The sequence below is a fragment of the Emys orbicularis genome, chromosome 1 (genome assembly GCF_028017835.1).
Source record: "Emys orbicularis isolate rEmyOrb1 chromosome 1, rEmyOrb1.hap1, whole genome shotgun sequence".
Classification (NCBI taxonomy): domain Eukaryota; kingdom Metazoa; phylum Chordata; order Testudines; family Emydidae; genus Emys; species Emys orbicularis.
This window is the reverse complement of record NC_088683.1, coordinates 14,040,697-14,066,687: the sequence shown is the minus strand read 5'-3', so window position 1 is coordinate 14,066,687 and position 25,991 is coordinate 14,040,697. Positions and strand designations below refer to the sequence as shown.

At 48.4% G+C, this 25,991-nt stretch overlaps 1 protein-coding gene across 1 annotated transcript in view; it reads right to left on the bottom strand.

Moving 5' to 3' along the window:
- LOC135895425 (store-operated calcium entry regulator STIMATE-like) overlaps nucleotides 1-25,991 on the bottom strand; it is a 72,539-nt gene that overhangs the window by 2,584 nt on the left and 43,964 nt on the right. The window contains exons 5-7 of the mRNA XM_065423537.1: nucleotides 16,819-16,931; nucleotides 15,718-15,801; nucleotides 12,050-12,160 (exon numbers count right to left, since the gene is read on the bottom strand). Of these exons, the coding sequence (XP_065279609.1) occupies nucleotides 12,050-12,160; nucleotides 15,718-15,801; nucleotides 16,819-16,931 (308 nt within the window). The remainder of the gene's footprint in view (nucleotides 1-12,049; nucleotides 12,161-15,717; nucleotides 15,802-16,818; nucleotides 16,932-25,991) is intronic.

Here is a 25,991-nt window from a genome sequence, read left to right as displayed (position 1 = left end):
ACCATCGTGGGCTAGTGAGTAACAATGGCGGAAACAGCACAAGGTGGGTGTAACCCTTCTGCCCCTCTGAGTTGGCAGCAACAAGGGCCGGGTTCAGTATCTAGGGGTTCTGTTTCAATAACGCAATGCAAAACCGGCTCGAGCCCCCACCCAGTGACCTGGGACAATTACATACCACCCCCCCCGGGCGCCTCTATGAGGCAATACTTCCCCTCTCGCAAGCACGGAGTCCGAGTGTAGCAAAAGCCTTTTAATAAAGGAGGGAAACAATGCGGCATTATGTTGGGGAAACACCACAAACAGGATTCATAACACAAACCATGAGCAAAAGACCCACCTCCAAGTAAGTTTGGCAGTGTCCTTTTCCCCTCAGGGTCTTAAGTCCAATCACCCCAAAGTCCAACAACCCCAAAGTCTCTGTCCCTGGTCAGTGCCACCCCAGAGTTCAAAAGTTTATCTACAGAGTTTTACCCCCCCAGCCTGGGCGGAAATGGGGGGGGGGCACACGGGATGTTAAGGGGCACCTTACGTGGTCCGAGGCCGACTGCCCCACCTCTCCGTGGAGTTCTGCTGCAGCCTTTACCACGAATGGCTCCGCTCTACCAGTCACGCCACGCCGCTCCACTCCGCTCCTCCAGTCGTCCCTGCAACTGCTCCGCTCTGCTCCCCGTTCCGTGGGCCGCTCCAACCGTCCCCCAAACTGCTCAGCTCTGCCAGCCGCTCCACTCCACCAGCCGTCCCATGAACCGCTCCAGCTGCCCCCGCAAATGGCTCAGCTCCGCTCTGCGCCGCTCGCTGTTCCATGGGCCGCTCCAACCGTCCCACAAACTGCTTGGCTCTGCCAGCTGCTTAGCAATATATCTTCAGGCTCCCCCACTGGTTAACACAGCACTCAGTGATCTCAGCTCAGCAATTTCAGCTCTTTTAGTTAGTAGGGGAGCCCCAGTGCTGGTGCACCATTGGCCCAAAGTGAATTCAGCTCAGCAACTTCTAGCTAGATTCCTAATGGAAGCAAACTTAGCTCTGCTATTCAACAGTGGAGAGAGGAAGTAGTGCAATTGGTGTTCCAGGCCCTCAAAAGAGGCCCATACCATCAGGTACACATACCTGTCCCCCAACCTCTCTCAATTCACTGGGTTTTGTAACCCATGCCCCTTGTCTAGCAACTGCTACTTACTTACTGGTGACTCCCTCTGTCATACAACAGTTCCACTGGCCTTGATTCACAGAATCAGGGTAACAAAACTTTATTCTTCCTGCCCCAATAACAGAGAAACTGGGGATCCCACACCAGCCAAAGTAACCACTTTCAGTTGTTGTTGTCCCAGGCTAGGCGGGTGGGTGTGCCTATGCAAACAAGATCAGCCCCTGAAGTTCTTTTCCACCCTCACCATAATTCACCACCAGATGTCAGGGTAGAGGTTATCCTGACTCTGCTTAAATGGGCTTGGAGCAGGCTAGCAAGCTGGGTATTGTGACAAAGTTCCTCCTCTACCTTGGTGGGTCCTGCGCTTATTGGCAGATTTGCTCACCTCAGAGATCTTCCCCTCTGGTGGAACCCACAGTTCGGGTCAACTCCTCCTGTGTCTGATCAGGAGTTGGGAGGTTTGGGGGGGAACCCGGGCCCGCCCTCTACTCCGGGTTCCAACCCAGGGCCTTGTGGATTAAAGCTGTCTATAGTGCTTCCTGTAACAGCTGCATGACAGCTACAACTCCCTGGGCCACTTCCCCATGGCCTCCTCCAAAACACCTTCCTTATTCTCACCACAGGACCTTTCTCCTGGTGTCTGATAACGCTTGTGCTCCTCAGTCCTCCAGCAGCACGCCTACTCACTCTCAGCCTCTTGCGCCTCTTGCTCCCAGCTCCTCACACTCGCACCACAAACTGAAGTGAGCTCCTTTTTAAACCCAGGTGCCCTGATTAGCCTGCCTTAATTGATTCTAGCAGCTTCTTGATTGGCTGCAGGTGTTCTAATCAGCCTGTCTGCCTTAATTGTTTCCAGAAAGTTCCTGATTGTTCTGGAACCTTCCCTGTTACCTTACCCAGGGAAAAGGGACCTACTTAATCTGGGGCTAATATATCTGCCTTCTATCGCTCTCCTGTAGCCATCTGGCCTGACCCTGTCACAGTATGTACCCAGTGTCCGGCACGCTCTGCTCGGTCTTCCCTATTGTCATCTGCCCTAGCTGGATTCAAACTGGCTCACTCAGGCTAACCCGTGCAAGTTTCTATTGTGTAGACAGACCCTTAAAGAGAGGTGATACTTCAACACAAGCTTGTCCTTGACAGTTGCATTGGTTGTGTTACAGCAGTGGTGAGGGGGCCCACTGGGCTAAGCGCTGGTAAGACAAACAAAGGGTCAGAAAGAATTCCTGCTCCAAAGAGCTTTCAGTCTAGACAGGAGAGGCACCAAGCCACACCAGGTCAGTGGCAGAGCTGGGAACAGCACCCTGGGTCGCCATGCCATCCTGGTCTTGTACTCCAACGATTCACCAATATTCTCATGTCTACTCTTACAATCTGGGCTTGCCTAGCGTGTGCCTCTTGATACTCAAGTGCCAGAGAGTTGAGAATGAAATGAACACCCCCACCATAAGTGTTCATTCACTTGACTGCTTTCATTCTTTCCCCCTCCCCAAACACAGTTAAATACTTCTTTTGCATTGTAATTTACAAAACATCTCTGAGCTACATCCTGTACAGAACACACTTCCCATCAGCCGGAATCTGTTGTTCCAGTGTTCCATCTGAGTGCCAATATTTACACAATAGATATGCCCAGGGTAATTTACATATCCCGATACAGGCCTCTAGTCAAAAGCAAGGGACAACTGATTTGTAGATGTTTAAAACTCTGCCGCTTCACCTACTATGACCTCAAGAGCACCGGGTCACAGCTGCAGGCATACTCTGCCAGTTCATTTTGTTGTAGACAGCAGGGTGGATAATGACAGATGCAGTGAACCTGAACTCAGATTCTACATATAATTGATCTATCGCAAGGATAGAGCATGCCGAAAGAAACGAGTGCGACATGCAGTCATAGCCAGTAATACGAAGAAAGCTGATAAATCCATTTCCCCCATGAGATGGGTGGAATCAGAGCTACTTTAGAACCTGCTCATCTCTGATGTTACAATGCTTTAGACAGCACAAAATAATTAGTCTGTTTGAAGAAATCGAAGTGAATTTTGTGCTTATGAAAGATTGGCAACTCATTCCCCACTCCTCACCCAACTATATAGCTCAGTTCTGATCTGAAATACCCATGCTATGTTAATCAGAGTCTCATTGAAGTGTCTACCCATTGTGCTGATTTACGTACCCCGTTAAGAAAGGCGGCTGCATTAGTCTAACGGCACAGCTTCCCCACTCCAACCCCAAATTAACCAGTGCACATGTCATCGGGGCAATAAGAGTCCTTGCTAGTAGTGGTCACAAAGAATCTGAAAATGTGAAAATAAGGACAGACGAACACATATTCCTGTTTTTTTAATCTGCTTTCTGCCCATGGGTAAAAGCCACAGAACCAGAGAGATCAAAGGACACATTAAGGGCTTTGAAAATGCTACTGGTTTTCAAGGAGTGGAGAAGACAGTGATGCCATTGACATGGTCTGTGGTTTACTGTCACAACAGACTCCAGCTGAGGCAGGAGAACAGGGAGCCTTCATTTCAGCCTGCATTTACTCAGCTCTCGTGCAACGAGGGTGACCATATTTTCCAAAGGGAGAACAGGACACCCCCAGCCGCTTGCCCAAGCTCCCCTCCCCCTGCAGGGGGCCATTGACCGGTCACTGGAAACCTGCCAGCCCCCCACATGCTGGAACACCGCCTCCCCCCAGCCCAGCCCTGCCTCCCCCCCCACCCCACGAGCAGGGCTGGCATCTCTACTCGCCCCTCCCTCCCCATACATTCCTCCGCACTGCATCCCACTTTTGCAAAACAAAACAAAACAAAAAAGTGGGCATTTGTCCCGTTGACCAAGTCAGCAAGAGCAAATGGGACAAACATCCACTTTTGCAAAAAATAAATAAATAAAATAAAAATAATAATAATAATAATAAAAAAATCAGGATGGCCAGGCCAGGGCTTTAAAAAGGGACTGTCCCGGGCAAAACAGGACGTATGCCACCCTACCTGCAACTCAACGTGCAACGATTCAGGCAGACATTAGTGCAGCTCAGATTGGCAGTTAGATGGGAAGGGAGAGAACTGCGCAAGGGGCTGAGGGAAAAAGCCTGTCCTGGAAGCTAGCTTTGGGGTTTAAGACTAGCCCGGAAGGAAATTTTAATAGATCCCCATCAAAAGGATGAAAATCCCCCCCCGTAAGTGCTAGTTTCGGCCAAAACTACAGCCCTCACTCCACCTTACACAAAGCCCTATGTCGCCTCACTTCATATCTATAGCTCAAGAGTGAGAAAGCGGGCCCTGCCTTAATAGCCCCCACCCCACACACACACACACTGGAAGATAGGGCTCTGGGCTGGCCAGCTTACTCATGGTCTCTCATCAAACAGTGGGATTGCATCTCTGCTAGGTACCTTCACAGCATGGGGCACCCCATGCAATATATGGAGATATACCTATCTCATAGAACTGGAAGGGACCTTGAAAGGTCATTGAGTCCAGTCTCCTGCCTTCACAGCAAGACCAAGTACTGTCCCTGACAGATTTTTGCCCCAGATCCCTAAGTGGCCCCCTCAAGGACTGAACTCACAACCTTGGGTTTAGCAGGCCAATGCTCAAACCACTGAGCTATCCCTCCCCCCACATATAAATAAAGCAGCCCTGTAAAAAACAGCTGGTGCAGCCATAGGTAGCGCCGGTTTTAAGACTAGGTTAAAACAGGGACCCATTTTCTAACACGAGCGGATTCCGAGCTCAGGTGAAAAGAATGAAACCCTTTATTGTGAAGAAAGGTTGAAATTCAAGTAAGCCGTGCGACGGGGAGTTGTCGGCGCCTGCTGCTAGACAGGCCTGATGAACTCTGATAAACTCCAGGCACTTTAGCATGAGCAACCCCTGCCAAGCATAGAGACGCTTAGCGCCTGAAAGGAGGGAGATTAATAACATAGCAGAGAGGGAGGAAATTCTCCTTATTGAACAATCAGGAGAGCAAATGAGTCAATTAATAGGGATGGATCTTAACCAAATCCCCATTTCCAGCCTCTGATCTTGGATTTCGGCCACCCCAGCTTTGTGGCTTGGGCAATTAGATTTGCCAGGTGGGTTGTCATTTTATCTACCATTTAAAAGGTGACTTGTGATATTGTTAGGATGTGGATATTGTTAGGATATTGAAAGGATGTGGACAAATTGGAGAGAGTCCAGCGGAGGGCAATGAAAATGATTAGGGGGCTGGGGCACATGACTTATGAGGAGAGGCTGAGGGAACTTGGCTTATTTAGTCTGCAGAAGAGAAGAGCGAGGGGGGATTTGACAGCAGCCTTCAACTACCTGAAGGGGGGGTTCCAAGAGGATGGAGCTTGGCTGTTCTCAGTGGTGGCAGATGACAGAACAAGAAGAAATGGTCTCAAGTTGCAGTGGGGGAGGTCTAGGTTGTGATATTAGGAAAGACTATTGTGACGGGTTGGATCACAGAAACCCCCTTGGGAACTGCCACCCGATGTGCAAAGACTACCCCTGCTCCTGTTTTCCCTGCCAGCTCAGGACTCCAGCACCCTGTCTTGCTGAGCCAGACACTCCTGTCTGCTCCAACACAGACCCAGGGATTGAATCACTTGTCCCAAAGCTGCAAGTTTACCTGAAAACAGCTCACAGAAGTGTGCTTGTCTTTAGCACTCAGATGCCCAACTCCCAATGGGGTCTAAACCCAGATAAATCCGTTTTACCCTGCATAAAGCTTATGCAGGGCAAACTCATAACACTGTTCGCCCTCTATAACACTGATAGAGAGATATGCACAGTTGTTTGCTCCCCCAGGTGTTAATACATACTCTGAGTAAATTACTAAATAAAAAGTGATTTTATTAAATACAGACAGTAGGATTTAAGTGGTTCCAAGTAGTAACAGACAGAACAAAGTAAGTCACCAAGTAAAATAAAATAAAATGCGCAAATCTATGTCTAATCAAACTAAATACAGATAAGTTCCTCACCAGTTCCAGAATGCTCCCTTTTACAGGCTAATCTCCTTTTAGCCTGGGTCCAGCAATCACTCACACCCCCTGTAGTTACTGTCGTTTGTTTCAGTTTCCTTCAAGTATCCTGGGGGGGTGGAGAGGCTCCTTCTTTAGCCAGCTGAAGACAAAATGGAGGGGTCTCCCACGGGTTTAAATAGACTCTCTCTTGTGGGTGGAGACCCCCCTCCTCCCTCCTATGCAAAGTCCAGCTCCAAGATGGAGTTCTGGAGTCACCTGGGCAAGTGACATGTCCCTGCATGACTCAGTCTTTACAGGCCGAAGCCATTGTCCACATGGTATCTTGCATGTCTCCAGGAAGACTTCTTATGTGGATTGGAGCATTCCAAGATGCATTGTTCCCCAAGTGCTTCCTGATCAGGTACTTAACCTGGCGAATTCCTTCCTAAAGAAGCTGACCAAATGCCTCCCAAAGCTTACTTAGAAACCAAGCAAGCATACAGCCCATATTCTTAACCTCAAGTAGAAAATGATATATATGTACAAATAGGATGAATAGATATAGTAGACCATAACCTTTACGGAGATATATTACATGGCACAGGCAGCACAAAACATATTCCAGTTATGTCATACATACATTTATAAGCACCCCCTCCCCATAAAGCCTTATGGGGTACACTGTCACAACTATTTCACTAGGAGGGTGGTGAAGCACCGGAATGGGTTACCTAGGAATCTCCATCCTTAGAGGTTTTTAAGCTTGACAAAGTCCTGGCTGGGATGATTTAGTTGGGGTTGGTCCCGCTTTGAGCAGGGGGTTGGACTAGATGACCTCCTGAGGTCTCTTTCAACCCTAATCTTCTATGATTGTATAGATAGGAGGTCACATGGCAAGTGGCTGTACGGAAGTTTCATGGAGACCAAGAAAGAAGAGAGAGAAGTCCCAGATTTTCTGTGAAGATCCCCACTTCTGTACTCTTCATCCACGTGGGTTAGAAAACCGGAGCTCTGAGTTTGCAATGTGATATGGCCAATGCAATTTTGGGTTGAAATTGGTGAGGCATCAGGACGCAGAGCAGGAAGGCAACAATCCCCATATAAAGTTCTAGTAAGAGGACACTGCAAATACAGGGATGAACCAATCCCTGGCGTAACTCCACTTCACACCAGAGAGGATGCTCCAAGTCAAGCCACAAAAGTGAACTGACTCTTTCCTCACAAGAGGTGAAACTAAAAAGTTTTGCTAAGTAACAACAAAGTGAGAAGAGGGGGAGGAGAGGGAGATGGTAAGTCAAATATTCAAAAGAGATAAAAAATAAGATGGGAGATGCTAAGGGAAAGCTTAGGCTAAATATCAGAAAAAAGCCTTCCCAGCAGGGAGGGCTATTAATGGAAGCCCATTGTTTGGAACATTTAAAGCCAGACTGGTCAGAACATTAGAAAAGTGGGCTATAAGGAGAAATCCTGCATTGGCAAGAAGATGGATTAGAGAACAGTTGATCTTTCCTGACTTCTGGAGATTTGGATAGCGGTCTTCTTTATGGACTAGCCTGAACCGGAACAGGTTGCTGTAAAGAGTTTTATGGTGCTCTGTTCATTCCTCAGCACAGCAAGACAGATGGCATGGTAGATTTCCATATGCGACTGGCAACAATAGCAACGTACTGGGTATTGAGTCCTGCTCTGTTCTATCCCAGACGGAACAGCTACAGTATAGTTATGTCCGCATGCTACAGGGACACTGTGCTACACACCTCCACTGTCCAAGTCAGAGGTGGGCAAACTCCGGCCCGCGGGACACTCCTGCCCGGCCCCTGAGCTCCTGGCCTGGGAGGCTACCCCCGGCCCCTTCCCCGCCGTTCCCCCTCCCCCGCAGCCTCAGCTCACTGCGCCGCTGGCGCAATGCTCTGGGCGGTGGGGCTACAAGCTCCTGGGGCAGCGCAGCTGCAGAGCCCGGCCTGACCCGGTGCTCTGAGCTGCACGGTGGCGTGGCTGGCTCCAGCAGGGCGGCGTGGCTGTAGTGCCGCCACCACCAGTGCTCCAGGCAGTGCAGTAAGGCGGGGGGGGGGGGGTTGGATAGAGGGCAGGGGAGTTCAGGGTGGGGGTGTGGATGGGGTCAAGGCAGTCATAGGGTGGGGAACAGAGTGGGTTGAATGGGGGCAGGGGTCCCGGGGGAGGCAGTCAGGAAGGAAGGGGAGGTTGGATGGGGTGGCGGGGGGCAGTTAGGAATGAGAGGAGGGATTTGATTGGGCGGTGGGGGGCAGTCAGGGGTGGGGGTTCTGGGGGCGGTCAGGGGATAGGGAGCAGGGGGAGTGGATGGGGCAGGGGTCCCGGGGGGAGCCATCAGGGAACATGGGGGTTGGATGAGGCAGGAGTCCCAGGGGAGGGCGCATGTCAGGGGGTGAGAAGTGGGGGCGGGGCATAGGGGGCGGGGGCCAGGCCATACCTGGCTATTTGGGGAGGCACAGCCTCCCCTAACCAGTCCTCCATACAATTTCCGAAACCTGATGCGGCCCTCAGGCCAAAAAGTTTGCCTGCCCCTGGTCTAAGGGTACGTCTACACTACCTGCCAGATCGACAGGTAGTGATCGATCCCCGATCGCTCTGCTGTCGACTCTGGAACTCCACCATGGCGAGAGGCGGAAGCGGAGTCGATGGGGGAGCAGTAGCGGTCGACTCGCCGCCGTCCTCATGGCCAGGTAAATCGACCTAAGATACACTGACTTCAGCTACGCTATTCGCGTAGCTGAAGTTGCATATCTTAGGTCGAACCCCCCCCCCCCCCCCAGTGTAGACCTAGCCTAAGTGTATTGTTGTTGTTGATGCTACATGAAGGTGAAAGGGGATCTCAGAGGCTCCAATGTTTTGCTGTAAAATAAAGGATTAGTTGTGCTGTTTGTGGGAGGATTAAGAGCCGATCTCAGCTGGAAAGAGATCAGGTCTCAACTATGCACAGAAGTTACAGTTTAAACACAACTTTAAACTGGTGCAACTTCTGTGTTCGGACACGGCTTCAAACTTGCAAAAACAGGACAAGTAGCACCCGTGTCCACCCATTATGGAAGACGTTACGAGTTACAGACGTTGAATGGACTTCCACAGCCATCCCTGCTAAATGGGATTGGAGGAGATGGCACTCCTGAGTATCAACCACTACTACGAGGCCAAGATCATGCCATAACCAGAGAGGCGTTAATTGGCTCTGGCTGGTTAGAATTTAGAGTAATTAGCAGTCTTGTGCATGTGGGATCTCTGCAGGCTTGTCTACAGTTTTGGGTACCGCTTTTAACTATAGTGGTTAAACAAAACAAAAAAAGACCCACACGGCACCCCTAACCAAGATAGTTAAACTGGTGCAAAAACTGTTCAGAGCAGGCCTCACCTGGCTGCACTGGCTTTCAACTCCTATGAAATATAAGAACACTCAGAAATGGGCTCCCCATTTTTGGAAATCCCCGGAATGCAAGGTTCAGATGTTTTGGAACGAACCATAACTCAGAGCTCCCATTCAGAGAACGAGGCTAGCTCTGCTGCATGACTCATTTCTTGGCTGACCAGCTGTTAACATCTGTCTCTGCTTTGTCGGTCCCATAAGAGGAAGGAATCCACTAACGCCACATCGCCCTTTAGGAGTGGGAGCTTAGCAGATACACAAGCGCTGCAAGAATTCTGGCTTGACGTTATGTAAACGGCATCAATACCAATTAAGAACATTCTTATTCGCAGTGTATATTTCAGTGCAGAAGCCAAAGCCGGGTAGTTATGGCCATGGTTTAGCAGTCCCACCTGTCTGATGCAGAAACTAGTTACACTTACTAGAAGATGTGCTCTGACCAAAGCCATGAGGGAAGTAAACTTAATGGGGACTGGAGATGAAAGTTATTCTGTAAGGAGAACGTGAAATACCTTGTATTATTTCGGTTCTGTTTCTTCCCCCCTTTTCTCTAGGAGTATTTAATTCCACCAAGCAGCAGCTATTTCAGAAGCCAGCCTGTAACTGTGGAACTCCTGTTCAGTCTAGTGGGTCTTGCCAATGCACAGCAGGAAATCAGAATTTGTATACGTAGCATTTTGAAAATAGGGGTCGAGGGAGGGAAGAACAGAATTAGATCCAGCTAGTTAGATTATGGCCTTTGCCCAAAACCCAAGTACAGACATGGATGTGTCCAGTGAACTCTGTTGTATTAGCAAACAATGAGAACAAAATCTGCCCGTAACAGAACAATGTTTTTTTCCTTTGGACTTAAAGCGTGAACATCCAGTTAACCCAAATATATGCTGAGGGTGACTCACACCACAGTTAACTGGCAGTTTGCTTGCTGAGAAACAAAGACACCTGGCAAACTGATTCCCCCCAAGCATGTTTTCCTCCAAAATTCAACAAAAGACGAGACATTGGCAAGAAAAAAATTCCTTCTTACTACAACTTTAAACACGTTAACTAGACGTGAGGGCCCCAAAGGAGTTGGAAGCGACGCCTGCTGGAGTTCTGTTGATTCTCAATGGACTTCATACGACATTTGCTCGATTCACAAATTAAGAATGATTTTCCATGCCATTAATTCAACCCGGAATCTGGAAAACTATCGAGCCACGCCCTGTCACGGCATTCAGCTGTCATTACTGATTGGGCTAGTCTGTTGATGGTGCGTGAAGTAGAATCCAGCTTGGTTTTCCATAGCTGGAGTGATGTAGGGGTGGCGGAGTGTAGTACGTGTATGGTGTCAGTGGATAACACTGGTAGTGCCCGAGGAGACCTACTGATCAGATACTGGATATTTATTGCTTTCAACATGGCCGCGTCTACAGGGCCCAACTGCAATCAAGGTTCCATTGTGCTAGGTACTGTACAACCATCTAGGAGTCCCTGTCTAAACAGAGAAGCCAGAGTAGGAGGGGAGCTGAGGAAGCAAAGTAACTTTCCAGGTCAGAGCTTGGCAGTGGCAGAGTTGGGAATAGAAACCAGGTCTCCAAATCCCTGTCCACCAGCCCATGCTGCTGCTCCCAATACTGAGAGAGGCGATACCATTTTAAGTCCTTTTCCAGGGGTGGCCAACCTGTGGCTCCAGAGCCGCATGCGGCTCTTCAGAGGTTAATATGCGGCTCCTTACCTAGGCGCTGATTCCGGGGCTGGAGCTAGAGATGCTAACTTTCCAATGTGCTGTGGGGTGCTCACTGCTCAACCCCCTGCTCTGCCCCAAGCCCTGCCCCACTCCACCCCTTCCCCCAAGGTCCCTTCCCCTGAGCCTGCCATTCCCTCGCTTCTCCCCCTCATAGCCTCCTGCACACGTGAAACAGCTGATTGCGGGGGGGGGGAGGGAGTTGGTGCTGATTGGTGGGGGCTGCCAGCAGGCGGGAGGTGCTGGGGGCTAGGGAGCGGATGGGGGGCTGCTGACATATTACTGTGGCTCTTTGGCAATGTCCATTGTAAATTCTGGCTCCTTCTCAGGCTCAGGTTGGCCACCCCTGTCCTTTCCAAACACAGCCACGCTGTAGAACTTTCCTAGGGTCTAGAAATAAGGGCCTGCCCTTCTCGAGCTCTTATCGCCTTTTCCCTTTTGGCATTTCTGGTGCAGAAGCTTTCATGCGCTCACCCACTCCCTAGTGTCAGAGAGCAGACCTGAGGGAATCAGACACTCCCAGCATCTCAAGACTTGTTCATGGGAGCGGAGAGAGCCGCTTCCCTGGGGTGAAGTGGCTCAAGATTCGGTCAGTGCTCCCATTTCTGCAGCATTAACAAGGGAGCGCTCAACGAGAATCCCAGTCAGACAATCGCCCTCCCCAAGGGGAAGGCAGACGCAGCTCTGTGGCACAGCTGGCTCTAAATGCAGATCACCTGCCTTGTGTCATGGCTACCCACTGCAGTCACAATGAGTGGGGTTCATTTGACTTAGGGTTGGCTGTCTGTGCACATCTGCCCACAGCACATTCTCTGGGCTTACCTGGGATTCTTCATTCCTCACGGGGTTTTCTATGGACCTGCTGCCTTCAAGGCTGTCCGTCTGCTTATACTTCCTCATGATCAAACTGTCCACGACCCAGAACATAACAGCCTTGGAGGGGGAAAGGAAAATAAAAAAAGTTGTTCAAACAGACCAGACTTTGGAGAGCCAATCTTCAGTGCAGCCTAAACTGCAAGGCGGTAGCAGCAATAGGGGGTGCTACAGCTTTAAAGCCTTACAATGACCACCAACAGCTCCCGTACAACCTGATCCTACCGAGCAATTCACGCCCTCGACCCCCACTGACACGAATGGAGTAGAGGCCACTCTGCAGGATTAGGCCCCAGGTCTGCAAGAGCTTGACCAACTGTGTGTTTTGGGAACTATTTTCTCTCCTCTGCATTGAAGCCTGGGCGGTTTGTCAGAGCAGGCACTTGCTGGAGGCCCCACTGGAAAAGAGATTAAACAGTAGATCAGGGCTGTAACTGGGTCAGAGTGATTTCCCACCATGCTCTGCAGCTGTAACTGGCTGAAGCACGATGCATCCAGAGCCAAGGTTCACCCATTCAGCTTCCCAGAACAGTTGTCAGTGCTTGCACTGGTTTCCCACGTGCTGGGAAAGTTTGCTCCTGAGCCAAGCAGAAGTGGCAGCAGGGACACATTATGGCCATCTGGGGCCCAAGGCAAATCCCGCCTGGGGGTCCCACGGCCCCACCTCCCTCAGGTGGCAGCAGGTTTCCAAGTGAAGATGAATGAGGCTTGGAGGTGCTGCCTCATGAGTCGGCAGAGTCAAAGGCACACACGTGGTTTGTGTTTTCAAGCTTTCCCCACCACCTAGGAGACCAAACACAGCTCCTCTAAAAAGGAAAGCCAAGTTTCTGAGCTCACCGTGCGGCTGCAGGAGCTGGCATGTTATTTGGCTCAGAGCAGCCAGGACGTGCTTGGCGCTCTCAGTTACTTAACCACGTCGGCATGCACGCCCAGGTGGATTCTGGCCACAGCGATTGCGGTGACATATTTAGGAGATTAAAAAAAACACTCTGTAGTTTCTGTATGAGAAACCAGTGCCCAACAGAAAGGCACCAGCTCGGCAGCTGTAGGCTTTTCTCCACCTAGTTAGAAACTGCAGGGGACAGCAGCTTTCCCTCCTTACCAGGCGGTCTTCTGAAGGGGGAGAAATATTAGCTGTCTTGAGCTGTACTGACTCATGCATTTTGCAATCCTATTCAGACGAGAGTTGCAATGTCCTGCCTCACTGAATGCAACCTCCTCTTGTGCCAGTCTCACTCAGACCACACTACTCTCCACTCTGAATTTCCTCTCTGCCGTCCACATCAAGTTCAAACAGCTTGTCTCTGCCTGGAAGGGTTCTGTATGGCTCCTCTGTTGCCTTACTCTCTACTGGGAGGCAGCTTGGCCTAGCGATAGAGCACTGACCAGCACTCAGAACCTGGGTTCTAATCCCTGCTCTGCCACTAGATAGACTACTGGGTGACCTTGGGCAAGTCACTTCCCCTCCCTGTGCCCAGTTTCCCCATTTCTAAAAGGTGGGGGTAATGATACTGACATTCTTGGAGATCTACTGATGAAGAATGCTCTAAGACCTAGGTATTACTAACTGCTTCTAACTGGCTGTCTGCACTTCTCCCAAGCCATCCAGTGAAGTACTTCCTACTTCTGTCTTAACTCCATCTTCCATCACCTCCCTTATGTTTGAGATTCTCCATCTCCTTGTGTGCGGTCACCAGAGAACGCACCAATGTGTTGGAGGTCAGGAGGAGCGGAAGAGCACCCATTTTAACCACAGGGTCTTAGCAAAGTTGAGAGACATCACTAGGAAGGGAACTCTCCAGCAATAAATGCAGTTGTTCCTGGGATTTTTTCAATTCCCCTAGAAAGACAGTTTCCAGAGAAAAAGGAACGGGAGGGAAGAAGTGGCGTAGCTGGATAGGACGGATGCATACTCTACCTTGAACTTCTTGCATCCTGAGTTGCGGTGGGTGGAAAGACGTTCTGAATGGAGCAGGACGCCATCTGCCATAGCATGTCGTGTCAGACTGCAGTGGGACATTCCATTTCACAGTTCAAAAAACATTCTGGTTCCATCAAAAATGGCCTAATCAAAGGTTCAAAGCCTCTGAAGGCAGACACGGAAAGGATTTCCAGAGTGATGGTTTAGAGACGATCAACAGTTTTTGGGACAACAGAACATTTGGCTGGACTTCAAGCAAGTCCTATTTTAAAAGGACCTTCTGTAGCAGGAGGGCTAATTTTATACAAGATCATCAGAACAAAGTTACCCTATATTTATTTCTAAGCATCTGAATTACCACTTCCTCCCTAAGGAATTTTACATCAGACTGAGTGGAAGTTTCAGCCAAAACCTCAATGGACTTTTTTGTTGATTCTTCCCAGTTTTGAAGGCTGCGAACCGTAGGGAAATCTATTTGGACAAAGAGGTTTGCAGACACAGGGCCTGATTCTGACAGCACCAGCCTCTCCCAATGGGCTGGATTCTTGTCTGATTTGGTAGCATTTACACCCACGAAGCCCTGGCCTATTTGACTCTGGCTCGTTGACCACAGAGTAGAGGGCATTCACCTTGCAGGACAGGGCCTGTTTTGGAGTTATAATTGGTATTTAACGTGAGTGACATCACTAGAAAACTACCACTCAGCTGTTATCTTTGCCTTTTTGGATCAAATTCTATACACGAGCCAGTTCGGCTATTCTTTAAGAGCATCATTAAAGAGGTGAATGGAAGGCCCGTTGGCTGATAAGGCCGGAGTTCAGAATTAAGTCCTTGTCATCACAGGATGCCACTAACAGCCGAGTTGTGGACGCCTGGGACATCAAGATAATTGCAAGGGAAGCCCAGATCCTTCATTCGTCTCTCGTCAGGTCCAGTAGAGGAGGAAGCGATTTTTAAGTACAGCAGGACAATCTGTCCCAAATGATCACTTAAGCAACAGACTTTTGTCTGTCTTAATGGATCACGGCGAAAGTCTGGAGGCCATATTTTACTCTTTGATTCACCCATAGAATCCAAGTCACCTCATTGTCCTCACCTTCACCCTATCCTGTCCCAGCCCCACCTCTATCATTTTCATCTTACAGTTTAAGTAGAGTCTTCTAGACAGGGAACCTCCGTTTCAGAAAATGCCATGCACATTGCATTAAGTACTTAAAAAAACCCCAAAGCAGTCACCACCTTTCATCTTGGAAACCCTAAAACCACATCCCCGTGCATTGTATGTGCCGTATTCTAACAAAAATATGCAAAGACAGACAGAATTGATCATTAGCTATGGTAGAGATCTCAGAGTTTTGTGATGTCCGAGAGGCTTAATTACATCACTCCACAACTCAAATTCCTCCAAGTAACAGTGTTGATACAATTTACTAACTGGGAGACGCTAGTGTCTCAGTAATAGCTGGCTTCTGCATAGACTGATGAGACAGGCAGGGTGGTCTAGTGGGTAAGGGCAACAGCTGGAGAATCCTGAGAGGGAAGTTCTATTCCCAGCTCTGCCAATGACCTATTGTGTCACTTCTCTGCTCTGTCCTATTTCAAGAGAGTAAGGACTGCCTGTACAGCACGTCTCTGTTGGGACACCTAGGCCCAACAAAACCATAGTGTTTTCAGAGGAGTCTTTGGCTTCACTTACATTGACTGTAAAAGGCACAATGAACATGACCAGGACGAGCTCTAGCTGAGGGTCTGGGATATAATCCAGTAAAATCTCCTGAAGCTGCAAGGGAAACAAAAATTAAGCATGTTGTTAAAATACATCTTGGTCAAGGGCTATTAACCACGAATTGCAGCGACCTTCCCACACTGGCAGATTCGTGGCGGCGGCGGCTGCTGCCTTTTTTACCCTGCTGCATAAGCTAGAAGAACACAAGCTATTCCACCCCACCCCAGACATTTCTGGCAGCCTGAGGCCAGGCAGATGTTTATTCGTTTATTAAAGTGCTGGTCTTCCACACTAACAGTGCATTAAAATAACAGGCAGATTTTCCTTGGATTCTCTCAGCCTGGCTGCAAGACAAGCTTATCGGACAGCAGCCTTGCATGAGGTGGCCTGGAAGACCTCCAGAAGAGTACTGCCAGCCCCCCGATTACAGGTTCACATACCAAGAGTGGAGAAATCTACATTAGCGGTTCAAGTTTAGGAGTCCTGTACTACATAGGTTCAGAATACTGGTTCCGACAGGAATGAAACGCTGATGTGTCCCAACTTAATGTCTCCCACTTGTTCCATCTCTCTGGACACACACAGTTGCCGCCTACTGATAGGCTTTGTATCATGGTAGCAGCTAGTGGTCAGAACAGATCAGAGCCCTACTGTGTTAGGTGCTGTACAAAATACAAGACCGCCTCTGCCCTGAAGCAATTACAGTCTGAAACAGAGAAGACAAAAGGAAGTATCATCTCCAATTCAGAGATAATCTCTCTGTTTCCATAAATTAAGTGACTTGCCCAAGGTCATAGAGTATATGTGTGGCAGGGCTGGGAATTGAACCCAGTCTCCAGAGTTCCAGGCTACAAGTTCATCCATCCAAGGACAGAACAACCTATTCAATGAGTCTCTCTATTGGTCAGCTTGTGATACATTTCCCCGCCATTAGCCATTTCCCCAGATGCAGTAACCACTAATGGATTATTTGAGGGCTCCTTGTGAGTGATGGTCTAATAAAGAATTAGCGCACACAATGCAATGGAAATACCCACCCTCCCCCAGAGGAAAACATAACCTGTCACTTACCTTTGTCCAGCCAGGGATGAACAGGGCAAGGCTTACCACAGTCTTCTCAAAGACCATTATCAGCAAGTAGAGGATGCACTGGCCAATCCAGGCAGCAGCTTGTGGAGGGTCACCTGGAAAAGGAAGCTAAACCTAGCGTATGGAACAGGAGTAGAAAACTACCCAGAGAAATATCAGCGTACCCTAATGTAAAACGATATGGACTGATAACGGGAGTTAAGGAGACTAGCACAGGAGAAGGGGGAGGTGTGTGTACAGTGCCTCAATATACCAGCTTGTACACGTACCTCGGACCCCTCCTAGAAAGGATGCTAATCTGCTTGGGTGTTGCAATGATCCAGGTGGAGGACTAGAGGGGAGAGAATTCTTCTGACAGCTACTGGAGGTCTTCTTTCATCTCAAGCTGTAGAAGCTTACGGTTTTGGAGCAGAAAGTTGGCGCTTTCTTCAGCCAGGAAATTAAAAATGACTCTGGTCCCTTTTCAGAATGTTTTAGATTGAAAACGGAGCAATAATTCACACTCAGTTCAAACAATTCCTTCCAACACACACTGCTTTGCATGTCATCAAATTTCATCGGTCTTGCCCCATCTAGCTTAGCCAGGTCCTCTGTCCTCTTTAGTTTAAGAGAATCTAAACAACTGTGCCAGTGGCAAGTTTTGCCACGTCTTCATATCCTTTTCCAGGCTATTGGGAACAAATTATATATGGGCCCAGTAGCAGATTAACAGGATAAATGCCATGAGTTGTGTTTTTCAGGAGGTCAGACCAGAGCCAGTGGTCCCTTCTGGCCTTAAAATCCTAGTGCTGATCTTGGATACAACGCACTGCCACGCTGACAACAGAGCATTTATTCCTATTCAGTGCTGGGATAATGCCATGTCTGAAATGCAGCCCCTTCCGGTGTAAGTTGTCAAATATGTGCTCACACGCTACCTCAGGCAGCAAGCTCAGAACACAGCCTCCAACTGTAAATTCAAGGGGAACTTTAGGCAGCACCTGGGATTTCCCCCACATTGAATCTGGAAACGCCAGGGGTCTATGGTGATCTAAATGGTCACGGCCTCAGTGGTCAGTACCACACAAAAGGCATCGTTTTCATAACTAGCACTACATCCAAGATAGATTTCACCTTACATGGTGTGGACGTATCAGATTTCTATTAGCTGCTGAGGAGAGCGGATGGCTGGGGACGTAATACTTAAGGTCTGAGACACGGGGCCTCCATCATCCCAGGTTTTCATGTAATCCAATCTGAAAATCAATGCTAGTTAAATATGGATGATAGGTACTTAAAGTGAAAATTAAAAGCATATTTATTCTTGTTAGCAACTATAATGGAACGATATCTGTTACAGACAGGAGCGTCAGGCCCCAATAAACATCCTGCCAGCTGTTCGTTATCTTCCTAAGCTCATTACAGTCCGTCGGGTCTGCAGAATTGGGGTTGGCAATATATAGCTCTCTTGAGACGCATGCCACATTTCCTCCTGACACTCAAATGCTAAGAGAGCCTCTGGTGGCATCTCTGTTTCCAGTACAGACCAGAGCCCAGAACCGCAGCTGCGCAGGAGAGTCGGAGCAAAGTTCCTCTGAAGCTGGAAGGTGATTCGAGGTTGGATCAGTTATTTGATCCAAATGGGTCAGGAGGTCTCTTGGCCTTCCCTCCTCATCACAGCCCCCAGCCCTTTAGGGAAACCCATGCTCAGTTCACCCCCACCCCTGGAGACGTTTTCACATTCTGGACATCGCCGTGACAGCAGAGAACTCTCCTTGAGTATGCTTCAACTCCAAGCAGCACAAGGGAAGCCATCTAGATCTCTTTCTCCAGAAGACTGGTAGCAAACGCCATGTCCAGCCTGCCAGCGACAGCACATGTAACCTATTAGTAAGAGGACAGGGCCAGCTCTTATTCCTATCGTGAAGGGCGATTCTGTAAACATGAGGCAGGTCAGACAATACCAGGGCTGTATCGGCTGGGGATGAACTAAGGCCTTTGTCAAGCCGACACCTTGCAGGAGCAGTAAAAGAGAAGCACTGAAATGTTTGATCAACGTTTGTGATGCCTCCAAGGCTAAGGAAACACATCTGAGAGCCAAGGGCTACTAAGCCTTCTACACACTTTGGGGTGATCTATAGCACCCGGTGCTAAAGGCAGCCAGCAACAAAAACACACTGAAATGTTTGACAGACTGATACAAACCAGCACGCCAGTGGGTTCTGGTGTTATTACAATTAACTGTGATCAAGCCAGCACAGGAATTCCGGCTGGCTAAGAACCTGGAGCGGCAAAGGCATCATCTCATTAATTCCCTTCGCTATAACTTCTGGAAGGAAGGGAGAAGGGGAAAAGCCAAGAATGGATGGTTGCAGATGGGAACTGGGCAAGGGAGGCTGCTGAAATGGGAAAGGGTGGGTGAGTCATGGCACCAGGCACCAGTAAGAGGAAAGAGGGCAAGGGGAGAAAGACGCAAAGGTAGCAGGGCAGGGAAGAAGAGAGGAGAACAGAAAAGGCAAGAGGCTTGGAAGGAAAAAAGGTCAAGAGGAAGAGAAGTGTGGGAGGAGTAAAAGGGACCCAAGCCAGCCAGCATGGACATTAGCTTACAGCAGCTGAAGTCTTGAACAGTGTGTGCATGAGCTAGTTGGGGAGAAGCTGCCTGGTGGTAGTTGGGGGCTTGGAGATGCTGCTCCCCTTGCTGGCTTTGGAAGAGGGTTTCAGTGTTTCAAGAGCAGATCCAATGGACTCATCAGAAGCAAGGGGCTGGGTTTTGCCCATTCCTTGACTTGGAGTGGGTTGGGTTGGGTTTTTTTGCTATGTACCGACATCTGAGACGTTCCCACACAATTCCTTGCACCTGAAGCCTTGGCAGATAATGCTATTCTAGTCCAAAGCCCAAGCATAGACAATAGAAATCCATCCCTTCCCCTTCTGCCTTTGAACTTGTTTTTCCCTTTTCTTCGGGGCACTCTCAGCTGGTGTGCACTGACTCCAGAATTGAGGCTGGATCGTCAAACCACAGCAGCCTTCACAAGCCCCCAGCTGCCTGCTCCACAGCTGACATGGCACTTGGTTGTGCCTGCAACCACTCAGCAATGCTCATCTGGAGAGAAGATGCTTCATCCTGTGGATGACTACAACTTCTACAGGCTACCTGTGTGAGGCTGGCAGACCGGGTGCCAGCTCTTGCAAAGGCTTTAGGCCTCAGCTGAGTACTGACAGTTTCATTGCTGGAAAGTAGTCCAGCCCACCGGTGCATTAGTATGGTTAAGATGGGTATTGGACTTATAATGGTGTGTTTAGACTTTATGAAATGCTTGTGGGTGGCTACATGTATTAATCCTACTTAGAATGTCGATATTCTAGGGTATATACGGGAATACTTCAGTGTTTGCTATATAGCTGTAACAGGTTTGTTCTGAACTACGTAACTCACCAAACACAAAAAATGTGTGCAAAGTGCTAAATCCCTGTGAGGGGTATTCCCTCTGGCCCATCCGGAAGGGCTATCAGAACTAAATGGGCCATTGTGGGACATCACAAGGCAAAGACTTGATTAATTGTTCCTCCGGACCCATGAAGAGGCTACCTGCAAAAAGGCTCGTCCCATCAGCTTGAATTGTGGAAGGAGGAAATAAAAATAGCTGACAAGGAAATTTTTCAGCTCTTGGGCTGTTTGGACTCTGAGGGCTCAACCTACGAAACAGCAGCGGAGATCCCCAGGGTCAACCTGGGTGAGCCCGAAAAGATACTCAGAGCTGACAGATTGCTACAACTCTGTCACCGTTTGGAACCATAAACTGTAACTCATTTGTGACTGTAGGTTTGCCAGCTTTAACCTGTAAATAACTCGCTCATTTCTTTGTCCTAGTTAATAAATCCTTAGTTAGTTTACTATAGGATTGGCTACAAACATTGTCTTTGGCATAAGCCCTAAGGTACAACCGATCTGGGGTTAAGTGACTGGTTTCTTGGGACTGGAAGCAACCCAAATATTTTATAGAATCCTAGGACTCGAAGGGACCTCGAGAGGTCGTCTAGTCCAGTCCCCTGCACTCATGGCAGGACTATGTAATAATCAGACCATTCCTGATAGGTGTTTGTCTAACCTGTTCCTAAAATCCTCCAATGACTGAAATTCCACAACCTCCCTAGGCAATTTGTTCCAGTGCTTAACCACCCTGACAGTTAGGCAGTTTCTTAATGTCCAACCTAAACCTCCCTTGGTGCAATTTAAGCCCATTGCTTCTTGTCCTATTCTAGGAAGTTAAGGAGAATAATTTTTTCCCCTCCTCCTTGTAACAATCTTCAATGTAATTGAAAACCGTTATCCTGTCCCCCCTTGGCCTTCTCTTCTCTCGACTAAACAAACCCAATTTTTTCCATCTCTCCTCATCGCTCATGTTTTCCAGACCTTGAAGTCATTTTGTGATCTTTGATGCATAGCAAACAACTATCACTAAGTCCAGCTTGCCTATGTGGCAATGCCCAAGGGGACTGCCTGTGACTCCATGGTAAGCCTCAGAGTGCTTCAGGAGTTCTCATTTGTTACTGGGTTGGTGTAATCTAATTGTAGAACACACCACCAGTTTGTCTGCCCCAAGGCTGGCCTTCACAGTCGTGAACTACTCCAGACAGCGTGACAGTCTGCTCACTTTTTCCCTACTGTCCAGCAGGAATCTGACAGGGTCAGTACAATACCACTGATTGTTATCTTACCACCAGTGACCGTCGTATTTTTAAATGTAGCAGGTGCCAGACAGCTTCACAATGTACAACATTTCATCTTTACTACCAAGGACAGGCAAGGAAGTGTTATTTACTCCTTCTTGTAACACAAGAACTGCGGGGGGTGGGGAGGGGTCACCAAATGAAATTAATAGGCAGCAGGTTTAAAAACAAACAAACAAAAGGAAGTATTTCTTCACACAACGCACAGTCAACCTGTGGAACTCCTTGCCAGAGGATGTTGTGAAGGACAAGACTATAACTGGGTTTAAAAAAAGAACTAGACAAGTTCATGGAGGATAGGTCCATCAATGGCTATTAGCCAGGATGAGCAGGGATGGTATCCCTAGCCTCTGTTTGCAAGAAGCTGGAAATGGGCGACAGGGGATGGATCACTTGATGATTACCTGTTCTGTTCATTTCCTCTGGGGCACCTGGCATTAGCCACTGTTGGAAGACAGGATACTGGGCCAGATGAACCTTTGGTCTGACCCAGTATGGCTGTTCTTATGTTCTTAAGGCAGGTTGGAGTAACAGCCAACCTAAACCTTTGCCCAAAACTCAAACCAAATACCAGCCTTTTCCTGGCTTTGAAGTCTGCTCAGGTTTTTCCTCCCTCATGTTCCGTTTGAGAAATTCAGCTAGCTGTTCACGATTTTCTTGTTTGCCAGGCCTATTTATAAAGAAGACCTGCTCACTCTAAGAGCACTTTATTTCTCTGTCTGCGGGAGAGCGATCAAAATACAAATTCAGCATTATGAATTCATTGCATAGTACTTTCTAGATGCACTATACAAAGCTGGGTTGAAAGGAAGGAAACAAACTCAAATATCTTCTCCAAAGTCACACAGGAAATCTGTGGCATATCCACAGACGTGACACACTGGCAGACCAGGTGCCAGCTCATGCCAGAGCCCCAGGCCAATTCCCTTGTGTATTATTATTCCCATTCCCAGCCAATGGGAGCTACGGGAAGCGGTGGCCCGGCCCGCACTGCTTCCCGCAGCTCCCATTGGCCAGGAACAGCGAACTGTGGCCACTGGGAGCTGCGAGCAGCCGTACCTGCAGACACTCAGATAAACAAAGCGTCTCGCGGCCTGCCAGGGGCTTACCCTGAACAAGCCGCGAACCAAGTTTGGGAACCACTGGTATAGATCAAAGTGATTGTTAAATGTAAAAAGGGAATTTGGTGTTTAAACTTCATGAAAACTGGTGGGATGTTACTTGCATTGTTTTCACTTATCTGTATCCTGTTATAATGTAGAAGCAAACATTCACATTGTGACAGGTTTCAAAGTAACAGCCATGTTAGTCTGTATCTGCAAAAAGAACAGGAGTACTTGTGGCACCTTAGAGACTAACAAATTTATTTCAGCATAAGCTTTCGTGGGCTACAGCTCACTTCTTCAGATGCATAGAGTGAAACACACAGACAGAAGGTATTTATACATACAGAGAACATGAAAAGGTGGAAGTACGCATACCAATTGTAAGAGGCCAATGAGCTCATCTCAATTGATTGGCCTCTTACAATTGGTATGCGTACTTCCACCTTTTCATGTTCTCTGTATGTATAAATATCTTCTGTCTGTGTGTTTCACTCTATGCATCTGAAGAAGTGAGCTGTAGCCCACGAAAGCTTATGCTGAAATAAATTTGTTAGTCTCTAAGGTGCCACAAGTACTCCTGTTCTATTCACATTGTGTTTACTCCTGTAACTAAATAACCCATCAAAGGAGAAAGAAGCCTTGTAGAATGCAAATGAAGAACTTTAACAGAAAAGTGCTAATTTCAAGGAAAGTGGCCATTGTGTGTTATGATTGGAGGTCAAAGACTCAAAATACACTTTCTGTCATCAAAGGAAAAGGCCACGTGGATAGTGACACTGTCAGCTCGTTTTCTGTGAGAAACTACAAGTAGGGATTCACGGAAAGATCCTACACCTCTGGACTGTTTGGACTCTTCCAGGGAAGTGTACCAAATGCAAAGTGGAGATATCCAGAGACAATCTGGGTACCCTGAAAAAACTTTTGGGAAACTGGCATTATCACATCACTGCCACCATTTGGAATTAAACTGTGACTCACCTGTGCATATATTTTACCTGCTTTCACCTCTCGATAACGCTCATTTCCTTTTGTTAGCTAATAAACCTTAAGTTAGTTTACTATAGAATTGGCCACCACTGTTGCCTTTGGTGTAAGATCTAGAGTACCAATTGAATTGGGGTAAGTGACTGGTCTTTTGGGACTGGAAGCGACCTAAATGTGATGTGATTTTGGGTGTAAGTAACCATTGCATCACAAAGTCCAGTTTGTCTGGGTGGCAAGATAGATTGGAGAGTCTAAGGGGACTGTCTGTGACACCATGGCAAGACTGGCATAGTGATCCGGGAGTTCACATTTGTCACTGCCTTGGTGAAGTCTAATGACAGAACACACCACCAGGCTTGGGGGTCTGCCCCGTTTTCTCACAGTCCGCCCTGAGGTAGGCACTCACAGTCGTGAGCCACTCCAGACAGCGCGACACCCAGGAATTGTACCCTGATCTTGCATGTCGAAGTCCTAATATAAGCAATGCATTGGACAGGGCCCGACTGCAGTCAGGGTCCCATTGTGCTGGGTGCTGTACTGCCTTGTCTCTTCCTCAAAGCGCTTACACCCGGAGAAGAAACGAGTCACCGAGTAGAAGAACTTGCCCAAGGCCAGTGGCAGAGGCAGGAATAGCATCCAGCTCTCCCAAATCCCAGATTCAGTGCCCTACCCACTGGGCCACGCTACCTCTCCATCCATCCTCTCTTGTGAAAGTCCTTAAAAGGCAGAGATAAGGAAATGTAGTTACAGATTCAGTCACCACAGGGAAACATGGTCCCAGAGAACAGATGCTAGTTTTATTCCCCCTCCAAAGCTTCCAGCTATCACTCTGCAGAACAGTCTGGTATGGTACTTGTATGGGTGGACTGCAGAGACACACAGGAATTGGGGAGGTAGAAGAGGAAGAAAATAAGGCGGAGACCAGACTAAGCCTTGTGTTTACTGTGAGGCTGCCTAAACCCGTTAACTAGAGCGGTGCAAAACTCAGCTAGTTTGAGCCACGTGGCCTTGCAAACCTGCTCTTCGCTTTGGCATTTCAGAGAGAAACAAATGGATCCAAAAAACCCTCAAAGCAAAACCCAACAGTCACATTGGAAACAGACAGCACTGCACCTTTGGGTTGTGTTGCGATACCAGACACCGGCCTGGACTCCTGAAACTTTCAATAAGCCAGGCCAGAGTTTAAATCAGGCAAGTTTTGCCTGGTTCGGGGTTTCCACTGTGAATGCTTCCAGTCTCTAGCCTGGTGATCTCAATGCAACACTGCTCGTGGTTATTCTCCACCACATACCGACTGCACAAGTCAACGGAAGAGCTGTCAAAGAGGCACAGATCCCACCACTGAGATGTCCCAAGCAACAGGTGTGGCTCAGAGCAGTTTTTTAGCTGTTTTGTCCCTTCTCGTCCACGTTCTTCATTTTAATTTTCAAAACTCTGAGGAAAAAAAATGTTTAAATGCAACAGAGGAAGAATCAGTTCTTAAGCATAAAGAAGTTCCCGGGTTAGACATGCGTTGGTTTTTATCCTCTGCCCAGAGGGTCTGTGGGTTTTGGAGTTGTACTTTGCAGGAGTTTGGTCTCCTAGGAACAAGAGGCCGCTCAGTGCCAAAATCTCTCTCTGGCCTGGGGTATATGTCAAACTGTTTTACAGTTTTTCTTAAGTGGCTGCATGGCTCGGTCAGTGGGATTTAGATCTTCTCATTTTCAGCCATGAGCTCAAATCTAGCCCAGGGAAGCAATCAGCTGCAGTGATCAGGTGGCCATTGGGCTGCTATGTGGTGTGATTTGGTCGTCCGAGTCCTATTCGGCAAGGAAGAGTGCCAATATTACAAGAATCATTAAACAGGCATAAGAGAACCCCTTCTTTTCTCCTGATCTACAGGTCAGCCAGAGGCTTGAACAATTCAATCCGATACAGTGCCCTGGAGCTCACCACTCCGGGTTTGGCCAGCCAGCAAGGGAAGCATCTAGATGCATGGTTCCTCCACATAAGACACCCGACTAGTACAGGAATTGACAGCCTAGCAGAACGTAAACCTCCCACACACATACACATCGTGATGGATCTCACCTCTCAGATAACTGGGTCCCAAACTACTCGGGTTTTACAGACTGGCAGCCAACACCTTCCTAGGCACACACAGGAGGCTCTAGGCAGCTAGTTCAGCGCCCTGGATCATTGAGAGCAGACTGCTTTAATCAATGGGCAAGATGATACATTCTGCTTTAGCTGAAGGCTCCAGATGCTTTTCTCATAGAACACGTTCTAATCAGACCTTGAGATTCCACAGCCACGGAAACAGTGCAGCCTCCAAGTTGAACTACAGATGGGGCGGGGAGGAGGGACGGGCGGAAC